The sequence below is a fragment of the Gopherus evgoodei genome, chromosome 5 (assembly GCF_007399415.2).
Source record: "Gopherus evgoodei ecotype Sinaloan lineage chromosome 5, rGopEvg1_v1.p, whole genome shotgun sequence".
Classification (NCBI taxonomy): domain Eukaryota; kingdom Metazoa; phylum Chordata; order Testudines; family Testudinidae; genus Gopherus; species Gopherus evgoodei.
Genome location: NC_044326.1, coordinates 76,893,874 through 76,911,207, shown reverse-complemented (window position 1 = coordinate 76,911,207; position 17,334 = coordinate 76,893,874). Strand labels below are relative to the sequence as shown.

General features: G+C 40.5%; 2 protein-coding genes across 4 annotated transcripts in view; one reads left to right on the top strand and one right to left on the bottom strand.

Moving 5' to 3' along the window:
* The window catches only part of TMA16 (translation machinery associated 16 homolog), a 67,966-nt gene that overhangs the window by 47,421 nt on the left and 3,211 nt on the right, over positions 1 to 17,334 (top strand). The gene's annotated exons all lie outside the window — the stretch shown is intronic.
* Positions 386 to 17,334, bottom strand: part of MARCHF1 (membrane associated ring-CH-type finger 1) — a 335,941-nt gene continuing 318,992 nt past the window's right edge. For all 3 annotated transcript variants that reach the window (XM_030563272.1, XM_030563271.1, XM_030563270.1), the window contains exons 6-7: positions 9,273 to 9,420; positions 386 to 1,930 (exon numbers count right to left, since the gene is read on the bottom strand). In XM_030563272.1, coding sequence (XP_030419132.1) covers positions 1,632 to 1,930; positions 9,273 to 9,420 — 447 coding nt within the window. In that variant the 3' untranslated portion in view covers positions 386 to 1,631. The remainder of the gene's footprint in view (positions 1,931 to 9,272; positions 9,421 to 17,334) is intronic.

Here is a 17,334-nt window from a genome sequence, read left to right as displayed (position 1 = left end):
ATTACAGTGGTGTTCAGTGGGCTTTTGAGTAGACACTAAATACTTCACTTTCCCTAAATTCTCTTTAGGGGACAATGTCACTTTAAGTATATCTTCTTTTGAACTAAGACTCAATTGCACAGTACTTGCAAGACAACTGCCATTTAATGGTGCTTTAAGGTCAGAAAACTCAGGATAATTACATTCTGCTTGGTACATTACATCCACAAAATGATTTGTTTGATTTTCTGTCCTCCCCCCTCACATGCACACACCAGTTTCCTAAACAGGTGATCAAAGAGGGCCTAGGTTACTATAGTCCCCAGACTTACCCAAACCAGTGCACAGCTACTTCTGGCCACTTTCGCTCACCTGTCCCAATAATAAACACCACGGCAATTGGAAGTGAATCACAGAATTCTTTATATAACTCACCTTTGTTGGATATCTTTTTATCTACATTCATTTATCTATTGCACTCTTATTCACACTTCAGTTTTACATGAAAATGCTCAAAACACAAAATTAACAACTGAACTGTTGAATCCCTAATCGCTCAATCCTGAACAGAGGAGAACTATCCAGTCAAGTCAGAACAGGGCGATACTGGCATCTTTTAATAAGTCCAGGTATGCTCTTTTGTGATTACCTTAATTGCTGAAGCAGGAACTCTTAAAAAATTCTGCCCCCACTCCATCTTTAACTGTCATGCTAGGGTGTGAGGGTATACATTCATTTCATATTCTTTTGTAATGGACTGCAGGCTTCAACCTGTAATGCCTCCGATTATACTTTTGTCTTTTTCCATTTTGGAGAAAAACTTTCTATATATCCTTTCTACATATATTGGCAGAGTTCATGTCAATTCACCACTTAACAAGTGTCATTTATTTTACTTTAAGATAAGCAGCACTAAAAGTGTTGTAGAGCTAATAATTTTAGCCTTGTGGCTAAATAATACTTGTATTTTATAGGACCAAGGAATTGTTTGAGGCAGTTAGAGGACTTGAAGACTTTTTTTTTCTTCAAAATAAGCAATTTCAACAAGTAAACATCTATTCAGAAGCATTGAATGTGTGCTTTACATATCCTCAGCTCACATGGCTGCCAAGACATTCAGGCTCCAATGTAGCCATTCAACTATTTAACGATTACTTTGAGATTTAGAAAGTGAGTGACATGGTGCAGGTCTGTTTACTTTGTTGACATAAGTTTAATGCGAATGACTTTTTAGTAGTGTCACCTTGAAGTGTATTTTTAAGATGATGATGATTAGCAAATAGGATGCCTAGTGGTAACAAATAGATGGAAAGTTGTTGATGTTTTCTGTAACAGAACAGTTGTAGCAGGTCTGTTTCCAATTCCTCCTGGTCATCCAGTTTCAAAAGGTCATTTTGTCATGTCTGTTTGACACTGTCTGTTAGAATTGTTATCTGTTGTGCTTTCTACACTTCCACTACACCTGGCTGACTGAAAAACTAGTTCACAAGTGGTCACATTCCATAAGTAATGCATGTTGCTTCACTGTATCCATTTCCCTGGTCAGGGTTTTTTGTTCTTTTATTTAAAATGCATGATTGTTTCTACTTTCTGTAGTGGCCGTGGTGAAAAAAAACACAAACACTTTCAATGAAGAAATAATGCCACCTCTGTCAAACTGGCATGACCTCAGAGGTCATTTCTTCAGCTGATTGCTGTGAGTTTGTACCTGTCTGTGATACTGGTACTACCACAGCATCCTTGGTTTCAGAGTTCTGAATGCATGAAGAGTTCTTCTCCAGTTTTTTGGCAGCGTCTGGACAGTTTTGAACAAAGATCACTCGATTGTAAGCCTTCAATCTGCGCCACAACTGAATGTAGACTTTACACTGTACGTACATGAAGACTAGGCCTCCAGTGAACCCAATTGCTACCACAACCAGTTTTGTCCAAAATGGCCATTCAAGGACACCTTTCAAACAAACAAGTTACAATTAGTATCATCATCATTTTATAATGTCTTGCTGATTCCTTGTCTTTTCTGTAGCCTATACATTCCAGTATTGCATAATGTTGACATAACATTATTCTTTTCAAAGGATCCCTAATGCTCTTTGTAACATACATATACAGTCATACACATGAAGTGCAGCTGTTGTTATGGTGGAAGACAGCAGCTGTTCCCTTGATCATAGAAACAAGATCAGATCCCTAAACATCTAGCATATTAGGGGAGTTCTGATTTAACAGTATCAGGTCCTAGGACAGAAAGATAACTGTCCTTAAAAGAAACATCAGACGTTTATGATTGTACCCATACCCATAGTATCTATTTTAAAGTAGGCAGAATTTAATTTTCTACACTGGAAAGGCCAGGTCACTGGGCTTTGGGACCTACTACTGAAATAAATAAGCTTTTGTTATGTGGGCTTTTTATTTATTTAACACATTTGAAGTTTGATGGCTGGTTATAAGGAGACTCAGGTATGCCACAAGCCAGGGTATGTACAGTGTACTGGTCTGTTACAGACTAAGTTGCAGTGTGGACTCTGCTACCATGTACAAAGTTTTGTAATGAGTGGTAGCAAGGTCCACATGGTCACTTGGTGCACTGTAGTTTTAGAGTCTAGTTTGCTGCATTCTAAGGGTCTGTAAATATACCTGGCACACCTTATTTTATACCTCATTGAACAGTGGCACCTACAGTACCATTATGTTTCCCTGGTATGGTGCTGTAGCATTGGTTCAATAGCAAATTAGTGGGAAGAAATCCACATAGTGAATAAAACAGCACCACAGCCTTTTAGTTTTTTATGCCTCTTTCTCTTTGTAGGTTTTTTTTCCTTCTCTAAATCAATACATTGCTATTTTCCTGCTTAGTTAAATAAGAACTTTACAGTTCTTGGTATTGTTTTTGCTCATTGCACCCTTTGCTCTCAGTTCAAAAACAGGAAAAACTCTTGAAAGGTCTTATTGTAATTGCAGAAAAGTCTCCATTGGTGATGACATTAAAGCTACAGATCAGAGAATTTGAACTCAGTAACTCTAAAATGATTCACTTTAGCTTAGAACTAGTCTCAGAACTTTACAAAATCACTTACTGGGAACAGCTTTATCATCACATGATAATTAACATCACTGCAGCTGCTTCGTATGTTTAGCAGTATGACCAAAATGCCGGGGGGGGCGGGGGCTCAGTTGTGCATTACGGCATCAGATCTAATGATGACAGTTTTGGCGTTAATACATAATATGCAAGTGTGTGGTTTTCAGACTGCATGTCATAAGCCTCTGTATCAATGCTGCTTTCTAGATACTTTAAATAAATTTATTAGTCACATATGGACGATCTTTAAAAATATTTATTACATATAGAGTGCAAATCATGATCAAGGTGAAACAGGATACTTTAAGCTTCACAGCAATGGTGATAGGTATGTCAGTTATCCAGCTTTTACATATGGAAAAATTGAGGCAAAGAGAAATTGAACAACTTGCTTGTGACTTCTTTGTCACATGAGAGAGAGGCACTCCAAGAAGGATATGGTGTCAGCCCTATGATTAGAATCCATGGGTGGTCAACTGCAAGGCTTAGTTGTAACCACTAGAGCAGTAATTAGAGTTTAACCTAGGGCTGTCAAGTAATTAAAACAATCATGATTAATCGCATTGTTAATAATAGAATACCATTTAAATATTTTTGGATGTTTTCTACATTTTCAAACATATTGATTTCAGTTACAACACAGAATACAAAGTGTACAGTACTCCCTTTCTATTTTTATTACAAATATTTGCACTGAAAAAACCCAAAAGAAATAGTATTTTTCAATTCACCTAATACAAATACTGCAGTGCAGTCTCTTTATCGCAAAAGTTGAACTTAGAAATGTAGAATTATGTTCAAAAGCAACTGCATTCAAAAATAAAACAATGTAAAACTTTACAGTTTACAAGTCCACTCACTCCTACTTCAGCTAAATCACTCAGACAAACAAGTTTGGTTACAATTTGCAGCGGATAATGCTGCCTGCTTCTTGTTTACAGTGTCACCTGAAAGTGAGAACAGGCGTTTGCATAGCACTGTTGTAGCGAGCGTCCCAAGATACTTATGTTCAAGATGAGCTAAAAATTCATATGTCCTTTCATGTTTCAACCAGTATTCCAGAGGACATGCATCCATGCTGATGACATGTTCTGCTCAATAATGATCCAAAGCAGTGCAGACCAACGTGTTCATTTTCATCATCTAAGTCAAATGTCACCAGCAGAAGGTTGATTTTCTTTTTTGGTGGTTTGGATTCTGTAGTTTCCGCATCTGAGGGCTGGTCCACACTACGGGGGGGGAAGTCGATCTTAGATACGCAACTTCAGCTACGTGAATAACGTAGCTGAAGTTGAATATCTAAGATCGGATTACTCACCCGTCCACACCACGCGGGATCGATGTTCGCGGCTCTCCCTGTTGATTCCGGAACTCTATTGGGGTTGATGGAGTTCCAGAATCGATATAAGCGTGCTCGGGGATCGATATATTGCGTCTAGATGAGACGCGATATATCGATCCCCGAGCAATCGATTTTAACCCGCCGATACGGCGGGTAGTCTGGACGTAGCCAGAGTGTTGCTCGTTTAAGACTTCTGAAAACATGCTCCCACCTTGTCCCTCTGAGATTTTGGATGGCATTTCAGATTCTTAAACCTTGGGTCGAGTGCGGTAGCTATTTTTAGATATCTAACATTCGTAACTTCTTTGCCAAATTGCAATGCCAAAGCGCCAAGCGAACGCCTGTTCTCACTTTCAGGTGACATTGTAAATAAGAAGCAGTCAACAATGCCTCCTGTAAATGTAAACAAACTTGTTTGTCGTAGTGATTGGCTGAACAAGAAGTAGGACTGAGTGGACTTGTAGGCGCTAAAGTTTTATTTTTGAATGCAGTTGTTTTTTTGTACATAATTCTGTATTTGTAAGTTCAACTTTCATGATAAAGAGATTGCACTACAGTACTTGTATGAGGTGAATTGAAAAATACTATTTTATCATCTATACAGTGCAAATATTTGTAATAAAAATATTATAAAGTGAGCACTGTACATTTTGTATTTTGTGTTGTAATAGAAATTAAGTCATTAATGATCTGGAGGATGGCATGGACAGCACTCTCATCAAGTTTGCAGATGACACTAAACTGGGAGGAGTTGTAGATAGGGTAGGGATAGGATATAGAGGGACCTAGACAAATTAGAGGATTGGGCCAAAAGAAACCTGATGTCCTGCACTTAGGACAGAAGAATCCCATTCACTGTTACAGACTAGGGACCGAATGGCGAGGAAGCAGTTCTGCAGAAAAGAACCTAGGGATTACAGTGGACGAGAAGCTGGATATGAGTCAACAGTGTGCCCTTGTTGCCAAGAAGGCTAACAGCATTTTGGGCTGTATAAGTAGGGGCATTGCCAGCAGATCGAGGGACATTATCATTCCCCTCTATTCGACATTGGTGAGGCTTCATCTGGAGTACTGTGTCCAGTTTTGGGCCCCACACTACAAGAAGGATGTGGAAACATTGGAAAGAGTCCAGCGGAGGGCAACAAAAATGATTAGGGCGCTGGAGCACATGACTTGTGAGGAGAGGCTGAGGGAACTGGGATTGTTTAGTCTGCAGAAGAGAAGAATGAGGTGGGATTTGATAGCTGCTTTCAGCTACCTGAAAGGTGGTTCTAAAGAGGATGGATCTAGACTGTTCTCAGTGGTACCAGATGACAGAAAACGGAGCAATGGTCTCAAGGATCGGTTTTGGGACCAATCTTATTTAACCTTTTTATTACTGACCTTGGCACAAAAAGCGGGAATGTGCTAATAAAGTTTGCGGATGACACGAAGCTGGGGGGTATTGCTAACACGGAGAAGGACCGGGATATCATACAGGAAGATCTGGATGACCTTGTAAACTGGAGGAATAGTAATAGGATGAAATTTAATAGTGAAAAGTGCAAGGTCATGCACTTAGGGATTAATAATAAGAATTTTAGATATACATTGGGGACGCATCAGTTGGAAGCAACAGAGGAGGAGAAGGACCTTGGAGTATTGGTTGATCGCAGGATGACTATGAGCCGCCAATGTGATATGGCCATTAAAAAAGCTAATGCGGTTTTAGGATGCATCAGGTGAGATATTTCCAGCAAAGATAAGGAGGTGTTAGTACCGTTATATAAGGCACTGGTGAGACCTCACCTTGAATACTGTGTGCAGTTCTGGTCTCCTATGTTTAAGAAGGATGAATTCAAACGGGAACAGGTTCAGAGACGGGCTATTAGGATGATCCGAGGAATGGAAAACCTGTCATATGAAAGGAGACTCAAAGAGCTTGGCTTGTTTAGTCTAGCCAAAAGAAGGCTGAGGGGGGAATATGCTTGCTCTTTATAAATATATCAGAGGGATTAATATTAGGGAGGGAGAGGAATTATTTAAGCTTAGTACCAATGTAGACACAAGAACAAATGGGTATAAACTGGATACTAGGAAGTTTAGACTTGAAATTAGACGAAGGTTTCTAACCATTAGAGGAGTGAAGTTCTGGAACAGCCTTCCAAGGGGAGTAGTGGGGGCAAAAGACATATCTGGCTTTAAGACTAAGCTTGATAAGTTTATAGAAGGGATGGTATGATGGGATAGCTTAATTTTGGCAATTGATCTTTGATATCAGCAGATAAGTATGCCCAGTGTTTTGTGATGAGATGTTGGATGGGATGGGATCTGAGTTACTGCAGAGAATTCTTTCCTGAGTGCTGGCTGGTGAGTCTTGCCGACATGCTCAGGGTTTAGCTGATCGCCATATTTGGGGTCGGGAAGGAATTTTCCTCTGGGGCAGATTGGCAGAGGCCCTGGAGGTTTTTCGCCTTCCTCTGCAGCATGGGGCACGGGTCACTTGCTGGTGGATTCTCTGCAGCTTGAAGTCTTCAAACCACAATTTGAAGACTTCAATAACTTGGACATAGGTTAGGGGTTTGTTACAGAAGTGGAGGGGTAGGGTTCTGTGGCCTGCTTTGTGCAGGAGGTCAGACTAGATGATCACATTGGTCCCTTCTGACCTTAAAGTCTATGAGTCTAAGTTGCTGTGGGGGAGGTTTAGGTTGGATATTAGGAAAAACTTTTTCACTAGGAGGGTGGTGAAGCACTGGAATGGGTTACCTAGGGAGGTGGTGGAATCTCCTTCCTTAGAGGTTTTTAAGGTCAGGCTTGACAAAGCCCTGGCTGGGATGATTTAGTTGGGAATTGGTCCTGCTTTGATCAGGGGGTTGGACTAGATGACCTCCTGAGGTCCCTTCCAACCCTGATATTCTATGAAATATTTGAAAATGTAGAAAGACATCCAAAATATTAAATACATTTCAATTGGTATTGTTTAACAGTGTGATTAATCAGATTAATTGTGTGAGTTAACTGCAATTAATCAACAGCCCTAGTTGAACCATCTGTTTTTGCTGCTTATGCAACTGGCTTGCCTTAGAAAAATCTTTGTAAGTGAGAAATCATTGAAATAATCGCAGAATGGTGTTTGATTACCAAAGATTTCCCTATCATGGAAATTGCTGGTAAGTGCTAACTTTTTCAATGTAGCACTTTTAAAAGTCAAAGTGACTTTAGCGCATTCCGGTGAAAGTCAGTTGGACTCCTACTCAAGTGACAGGGATGGTCTCCTTGTTAAGACAATTAGAGCTACTCCACACACTGACTTAGAAGCTTCTGAAAATCCTACCTACTAGTGATGGCTGTTGAGATGTGCTGTTAGTTTTGAAAAGTTACACACCAGGCAATAGCCTCAGCTACAGTAAATCACTGTAGCTCTGCTGAAGGCAGTGGAGTTATGCTGATTCACCCTAGCTCCTTTGATTAGATATTTCTGTCATCTCACCAGACCCTGAAGTACACCAAGCAGAAATAGGGAAACATACTTTTAAGGATTCCCGCCCCCACCCCCGTCTTCCTGGCTACCTGGCTACCGTGGAGCTCTTTGGGTAGTAAATCAGAGTTCTGAATTTCAATATGAAGAAGAGTGGGCCTGCTGTTGCATCACTGTAGGCGATGGGAGCTTTGCAGTTGTCTGCAGTTTTGAATGTGCTAATCTATTTCCTCACAGATTTCACTGAGTGCTAAGGGGTGTATCCATAGCGAGGATTTGCTCCCATGTGTTAATTTTTACCTTAATAGATTCTTGTAACTAAAAGCAGCATAGTATTTTCAACTCTACTAAAGTACTATACTGTATGCATGTTGGCAATATCTGCTTAGTTCATTAATCCACTGTAGTCCATAAAACAAATCAGCTATGTAAATCCTATCCTGCATTCAAATGTCCTTTAGCACACTGAGGCCACAGTCCTGTGGCATCCAGGAAGGGATTGTACTATTCTACTACTACTGAAATAATAACCAAAACTTTTCTTTTAAAGGTTCTAAATCAGGGATAGTCAATAGATGGACCACAGGCCAAATCTGGACTGCCAGATGCTTTTGAACAGACCCCCAAATCTTTTTATTTACTTATTATTTTCTCTGGATCCTGGACCTTGCCTATACGTTAATGAAGAAATGTGGACCTTGACAAAAATAGACTATCCCTGTTCCAAACTGTTCCAGTAACTCCTCCCTCTCCCTCATTTTTCTCAATGTTTGCATGTCTGCATTCCCACTAGAACTGGAAGTGCTGAAATATCACAATAAAGGCTGTAGTCAAAGGATGAAATCCAGCTATGTGCAGAGAATGCAGGAAAGGACCTCTGTAATACTTAATTCCCACATTAAGGGATGCACAGGACTTTCAACACTAAGGTGAATTTCATGCAGAGTTTCCTGCTGGGGCTAGAAGTTAACTTGCTTGAAATCTTCTAAGAAAGCCTGTTGCAAGATTTCTACCCCAGTTTTGTAGGAGAGAGAGGTTTCAACAGGTCAGATGGGCAGCTTAAATCTTTTCGATGCTCTGAACTGAACTTGCAGTGAACTTAAGTTTCACTCATCAATTTTTAATTGTAGCTTAAAAAAAAAATCCAGCTATTGAAGTGAAATGAAAATGAACTGAATGGTTTAGTAGTTGTGATGCGTGCATTGAACCGTGATCTCTTTGCACTGCAGGAAAGAAAATATATTCAGCAAAAACCAGGTTTGTAAACTGAATTGTGTCCTTTGCTTTGTCATCAAACCAATTCCCTATAATCCTGTTATATATTTACAAATAAAAAGTGCCTCGCTGTCTATCTGCATTTTTAATGTTTCCCTCACTGTATTAGCAATGAAGGAGATAAAGTCACTTACCATTGTCATTGCCTTGCTTAATTTCCTCAGCAGTCCGATCTATTAAAACATATAATGACCAAACAACGCAGGTAATAGCAATAATATGGAATGTAACTGAACAGACTATCTTCCTCCTTTCACTTGTTGTCATCTGTAGTTTCTCCCACTGTAATCAGAAAAGAATTAGAAATTAAGTGGGCTTGTAAAGAAAGCCTTGTTATTCTGGTTGTTCCTGTCTGAAACGAGAAGAAAGAAGGGTTAATTACAAAATATTTTTCTTATAACATACGTCCCTAAGATAGCATTGTAAGCATCACAAACTTACCTATACAAATCTATATCAATTCATAAGAATGTAAGATCCTGTGGAAGGAGTCTCACCTCTGATATATTACCACCTGCCTATGAGTTATGCCTAATCTTGTCTTTCTGCAGCAATAGCAGATTAACAATGATAGGGAAGACAAAAAGTGAATATTAGTTTTAACTGCAACAAGCACCCCAAACCTGGAGCTATGAAAAAAAATTCACATCTTCCAGAACTCCAGATGTTCTTGGCTGCTTAAAAACCTGTCACTTAATCCTGGGTTAGACTCTGGATAGATTTCATACAATAGGCCAAAGTCTCTTTTCAGTTGCACCCATGCAATTCAGCTGACTTCAAACTGTCTTTTTCTTTTATTAACACTGTTTAGATTTTTTTGTTGTTTTTACCACAGTTCCTGTTAATCGAAACAAACGCTACTAAAAAAAATACATGCTTTTTAAACAAAAGGATGGGGCATTTAAAAACAAATTGCCTCTGACTTTGATGAATACTTTTGAAATCCACAGACACCACCCTCACAGATGAAAACAATGAGGAGTCCTTGTGGTACCAACAGACGTATTTGGACATAAGCTTTCATGGGCTAAAACCCACTTCATCAGATGCATAGAGTGAAAAATACAGTAGCAGTGTGTGTGAATTTATATATATCATATGAAAAGATGAAGTGGGTTTTAGCCCATGAAAGCTTATGCCCAAATAAACTTGTTAGTCTCTAAGGTGACACTAGGACTCCTCGTTATTTTTGCTATACAGACTAACATCACTACCACTCTGAAACCTGTCACCTTCAGGATTAGTAGTAAAGGAGGTGGAAAACATAGTACAACAGCGCCACCTTTCGGATGGTCATATTACTACATGACAACTGTAGAGATAAGGAGACTTTTCTAGTTGTAGCTCTCTTCATATAAAGTATCTAAGCAATGGCACAAAGCAGAGGGGAAATTCAACTGCCAATATGTGCACAACTTGGGAAGCACGGGGTAGAACTGAAGTGCAAAATAAATAAATGAGCAGGAAAGGAAATTTAAAGACTCAATTTTTCTCTGACAGACACATGCTCGCTCTCTCCTGCTCATGCAAGAAGACAATTGATACACCAGTAATAGTTCCTATTTAACCCCGTGTTGGGACTGGCACACAATTTTTATGATCATGTTGGTGTCCTTTGCAGGACAGTGATTCCTATATGATGCTACAACTTCAGTAAAAGTGTCAAAAGTACCACTTTCCAAGTGAAGCAATTCTAAATGTGGAAACAGTTATGATTCTGGGGAAGGTGCTATATATAGGCACAGTGTAAGTCTAGGCCTTTGGGGCTGAAGGCTAGGGTGTTAGTGGGTAGGTGAAAGGATGTTACAAAAGCGTTCCTCTTAAGGCTTCATATCATAGTTTTACAAGTCAGTGATCTCAGTGGGTTGATGTAACAAAACAACAGTTATAACCATTAAAAACAGAATACTCTGGAGACAATGAGGTGGAAGAAAAGTCAGGATGGTGTGAGGTACAGGAAAGAGAAGGAACCTAGACTCTTACATTACAGAGAGAAAATGAAATAGCCATGGTTTATATTGGTTAAAAATAACGTGTTAAAACAGCTAGAGCCAACCTTAAAGAATTGATTTAACATAGAAAACAGTTTCTTTCCCTATTTTCTGTCTGCGTTTTGTTCTAGAGTTATTTAAACTAACAATCTCGACTAATAGTGTCTGTTAACAGCCATCAAGTTCAAAGGCATTGGGTCTCTTCCCCAGTTAACCTGGTTCCATGCTGTTAATCACTACTGCGTAATCCCATATCAGATATCTAGTTCAACTAGAAATGGTAGAAGAAAACAGGTGAGGAGTTTTGCCAATATACCACTTTATTTTTAGTCAAAATTCAAAATTTTCATGAAAATCTCAATGTTAAAATGTTTGACTAATTCTAATAGCCACCAAGTTATTGGATTAATATCTTCATAATCTTTCCTGCACTAACCTCAGCTCATTCACTCTTTGCAATGAGAATCTGTATATGGAACATTTTATTGCTAAGGCAGAAAGGCCACATTTTGAAATTGTTTCTCCCTGACTACCATGTTGGCAATGAACTGGTTATGAAACATTAGAATGTTACAGAAGGTGTGTAACATACTAACTTAATATATGACTCACTCAGGTTCATATTCTCTAGTCCTTGAATAATTCTTGTGGCTCTTCTCTGTATCCTCTCCAATTTTTTCCAACATGTATTTAAAGTGTGAACATTAGAACTGGACATTATTCCAGTAACAGTCTCACCAGGGCCATATACAGAGGTAAAACCACCCCCCATGATTATCCTACATTCCTCATTTTATGCACGTTCTCATGCAACTTCATGTTCAACCTAATAGTAATATACAAATTTACACTTATGAACAGATGAATCCACCAACCCAGAGTTTTATTCTTTGATTCTGTTTAGTTCTGAAACCTTACGGCAAGTTTAATCTAGAATGCTGTTTTAGACTGTCTAAATAATATACGGCTTTATGTGAAATGTTGATTGGTGCCTGTAGAGGGTTCTGCAGTGATAGTACCTGATTGGTTAAGGTTGGAAAATGTCACTGCCTCAATGCTGTAGCACAGTTTCAGATGACTACTTTTACACACAGTTGGTAATCCTATAAATGGTGTGCTGAACCAAACAGTTTTCAGTCTTTCATAGCAATCTACCTACAATCAGACTCCCACGATTCACTTTGGTGCACTTCTTGACGTGCAGATAAAATAGTCAATGTGCAAGAGATTCAGGGATTATTTTCAAATTAATAGTTACAGCAGGTGGTCTAGACGAATTTTCCAGGCATGTATGCTTGTTTCACTGCTGCTTCCATAGACTCCTCTCTGAGGTCTCTGGAGCATTCACTATTGAAGGCCTTGGGATGGCTGGTTTCATTACAGTTATTTGTATTAAATCTTGCAGTCTTACATAATACTTTGGAATTGCTGAAAGATCTCACAAGTGATGTGAAATGAAACAAAGCTATCAGTCTGCTTGCCAGGTACATGTCAAGCATTTAGTCTTTTCAATTTTTCCCGAGACTATCACCTGCATTCAGTGATATTGAGGATAGAAGCTTCTATGAGATTATTTGTTCATAGCCAGTCAGAGGCAATAACAAGAAAAAATGTGCTCAGTTCTTTGTGTCTTGCAGATAATTTAGATAGTATACAACAGTATTCAGTTTTCAGGATATATAGAACGTAGTATTATCATCACAACTCACAGTACAAGACCTGGAGACTTTTCGTCATGAAAATTCCATTCAAGCCTTTCCACTAAGGCTTGCATTTCTGAGGAAAACGCAGTCTTCAATTGTTTGGATTTCAGAAAAGGGAAAGGGGCAAAAGGATTCCACCTCAGTTTAAATTGCTGATGTTGACTTTGAATGCTTTACCTGGGATAAGTGCTGAATATAAGAGGATTCAGTTGGGTTGCCTATAGAGAAGTTTGTTCTGTCATCTCATTTTCTCTCGTGGAGCACATTTTGCCCTACTGGTAGCAGTATTTCATGATATATTTTGTTTGCAATCAGTATTCACTAGTCTCATTTCAGTAGTGTAGCTATCTTGTTCTCTACTAAGGCCTTCTAAACTCTGAGAGGGCTGATCCACCAACAGTCTCAATAAAACTGAGATAGAGGACAAAAGCTGCTTGAAAACTTTGTCAGTGTTTTTTCCAGTAGAGAAATGTCTTTATGGTGAAACAGAAATGTTTGTGAAAGCTTCAGTTTGTCAAATTTTTGAAAAGCTTAAAACTGAACATATTTTGGTCTCTGAAAATGTTTCAGCTTCACATTTTTTCCTCACTTTATCTCCCTTTTTCCTTTCCCTCCAGTAGAAAACGTGTGGGGGGGTGGAGAATGGGGAAGCCTTCCCCGTTTTTCACCCACTGGAAAATACTTACCTTTTTGGCCCAGCTCTCTAGTGCTCTTTTAGCCAGAGGTCTAACAATCCAGCCAGTCTCACCAATAGGTATTGTTTACATGCTGAGGTCTGCATATTTTTGTTTAAATTTTGGACAGGATTTGATGATCAGCTCAGACATCTGAAGACTCTTAGCCCCTTAAAATCTAATCATTGTCACTAGTAAAATAGCAGAAGTATTGGGGGAGAGAAGGGGACATCACAAAACATCTAAAGGACCAAAAAAAAAAAGGCATGATGGGTTAATAAAGAACACATCTTACCAGGCAAATTTAGCTGCTTTTTGATTGTTGACAGAATTAAAATATTAGTAGGCGAAGGGGGAAATGGCAGAGATCATTGGCTAGAGCATCAGCTGAGAATGAGGTGCACTAAGTCACTTCTGTGCCTCCACTCTAGTTCTGAGGAGGTTCTGCCTTAGCCTTGTCTAATCTGAAGGATGCTCTCCCCTCCACCAGCTGCCAACAGCACCAATGAACCACTATGATAGCTGGGACATACACTTTATCTTGTCTGCAGAAAGGATAGTGTTACTATAGTGGCTGTCCACCACCTGCGGATAGTGGGATGATCTACTTGTGGCCAGATAAGCCAGTATCAGGGCTGCTTTGTGCTCACTGTGCTGTGTAAAGTTGCCCTGAGGCAGGAGAAGACTTGGTCTAATATATTACAAATTTAGTAAAGCATTTGATTCAATGTCCCAAACATTTTACTCCCAGTATTAATACAAAATGGATTAAAAACTCCCTGAAGGCCTATAAACAAATAATAATGATAAACTGTAATATATTGAATTGTGGGAAGGATTATAGCCCATCTCATTGAACTTCTTCATTAATGATCTGGAAATGGGTGTGCACTCACCTCTCATGAGCACCTCCTGTCCGTTAGGTGCGAACCTGCATTCATTCTCTCTGTCTCTCTTTGCTCCCAGCACCCCTGTTGTCTGTTAATCTCTCCAGGCTGCCCTCTGGCCGAGTCACACACAGTATAAATACATGAAGGAACCTTTTCCAGGCTAAAAGGTCCAACCATGGTTGGCCCTGTCCAGGGTCTTCAGCCCCATCTCTAAGCCTGTTTAAATCCTAGCCCCCTTCTTGGGCTTTTAGTACTGAATCTTATCACCTTCTTGGGACTTAGATCACTTCCTCAGTGGCAGAATCTGGGCCCACCTACCCACTACTCTGGGACCCAATGCAGGGACCCTACAAATAGCAGCCATGTGCTGCTTTCTTTAGCTAAATTAGCCTCCATCATATTGTATGTACAGTTGGGGTTATTTTTTCCAATGTGCATTACTTTATGTATATCCACATTAAATTTCATGTGTCATTTTTGTTCCTGCCTGCAGGTATATGGGATCTTGGGGAGCAATTACCACACAGCTGGGGTTCCAATTAATTTCTTTATTAAAGGAAAAAAAAGGAAGTGGTGGGAATTTAATAATGAAATACGATGGGATGGGGTGTATAGGGTGTTTACAATAGACAACGATGGGGGGGGTTCTTATTGAACAGTGTAGGGAGTTCTAATAGTGGGCTACAGCAAGTGGGGTTCAGCACAATGGGATACAGTACAGTCAATAAGCAACTCTAGATACAGTGTGGAAATGCAGAGCGTACCCAAAAGAAATGCAAAATAAAATGGTAGCTTCTATATGAGTTAATAGCTAGATACACAATGTAACACAGTGGCATCAATGTAAATACAAAGTATATCAGAAAAGTGGAGGCAACCAATGGGGTGTTATAATTACAAGTAAAATGTGAGTTACAGTACAACAATACAATATCAATATAAAGGCTGGGTCAAGAAACAGGAGGGGGGGAGTGAGTGATTAGTGGTATGCAGACGAGCGGCTGGAAGCAGCGAGAGACTCTGAAGCCCTGCAGGGTGAGGACAACGGAGCAGTGTGATGGTGATCTTCGGTAGGGGAGGGGCAGTGAAGAAGTGTAAAGAAGGGCTAGAGAGAGGTTTAAGCGACAAGCGGATACCAAAAACAAAGGTAAAAAAAACTGGAAAGGGTTTGGGAAGTTTCACAGGGGGAGAAGCAGCAAGGGGTTTGGGAAGTTCGGAGGGTGATGCAGATGCGGGGGGGGAGCAGCAAGGAGTTGGGAAGTTCGGAGAGAGTGCAGATGCAGGAGAAAAAGCAGCAAAGGGTTAGGGAAGTTATACGGGGAGAAGCAGCAAGGGGTTTGGGAAGTTCGGAGAGAATGCAGATGCGGGGGAAAAGCAGCAAAGGGTTATAACAGAGACACGGAGGAGCACACGGGGAGATTGGAGCCGGGGAAAAACAGACACAGGAAAGTTCAGGGAGAGATCGGGACAGCAGGAAGGCGAATTAAAGCAGCAAAAACCTTATCTATAGTCACGGAGAAGTACACAGGGGGAGATTGGAGCGGGAGAAAAACGGACACTAATTCAAGCGGCAAAAACCTTGTCTATAGACACGGAGAAGTACACAGAAGGGGAGACTGGAGCGGGGCAAAACGGACATGGGAAAGTTCAGGGAGAGATCGGGACAGCGAGGAGATGAATTCAAGCAGCAAAAACCTTATCTATCTTAACCAACGACTAGGCAAAACAACAAATATCACAATTTTAAGCAAAACTATAACAAGCAACTATACGGAGCAACAAAACAGTAAACTATAACAAGGCAGGTGAACTTACAAGCTCTACAATCTTAACAAACTATGACTTATTGAACTAAAAAAACCCCCAAAACCTATGGTGCACCTTATGCTATGGGGAAGTTATAGAGGGCAGAGTAGTATGTGCCCAGGATACAGCTCCCAAGGAAGCCAAGGGATGGTGGCTGAAGCCCAGGGATACAGCTGAAAGCAGGGAGCCCGGAGGCAAAGCCCACAGGAGCAGAGCTTAGCAGCGGCACAAACTTATTTTTAGAAGCAAAGCGCCGCGGAGTTTGAGAGGTTTTAAGACACAGACCAAGGTTTAGCTTGAGTCTGTGTGCTGGGGAAACAGAGCCTGCAGCTAAAATAATAAAATAAAAGTATAGAAAGTTTTACAGAGGGATTCTTACCAGTCCCCAAGGCAGCAGCAAAGGCAGAAGCAGCAGCAACATCAGAAGAGGCAAGGAGGGCTCGGTACAGTCTCAATAATCAGGAGATCTCTCAGGTAGCAATTCGTTCTTCGTGGGGTGGGGCATTCAAAAAATGGGGGTACGCTCAAAAATAAAACGAGAGCGGAGAAAGGACCCCCCCAGAACCCCTGGCTGATCAGATCAGGCAGCAATGCAGGAACCTTTCTGAGGTGTGTTTCAAAAATGTCTGGTTTTAAAGGCAAACTTGGGCAGTTTCCCGCCAGTAATCCTGATAGGCTTCCTCTGTCACAGGGGAGGGGGCACAGGGAAAAAAACTGAAGGTAAGCCCAGAGACATGCCTGGACATAGTCCTGTGCAATAGGTGACTCAAGAGCACATGAGGCCTATGACTCATGCCCAGGATCTTAAAAACACATTAGGTTTTCCAGCTCTGGACACTGCCTACCCTACACCAAGCCCAGGCTCAACGAGGTGATAACAGGACTAACCCTTTGAACAGGGCAGTGGTCCCACTTAGCACGCAGCACAAGTGGCCATCCCTTTGAGAAGGGCAATGGCTCTTGTTAAACAACTTAAGGGGCCCTCCCTTTGAGAAGGGCAGTGGCCCTGGTAAACAACTTAACAGCCAGGGAAGGGCGGCCACAGGAGAACAGAAAAGAAAATGGAGTCTGGGGACAGCTGTAAGAAACAAAATGGAATAGGGGATAGCTGTAACAGACAATTTTGTTGCCC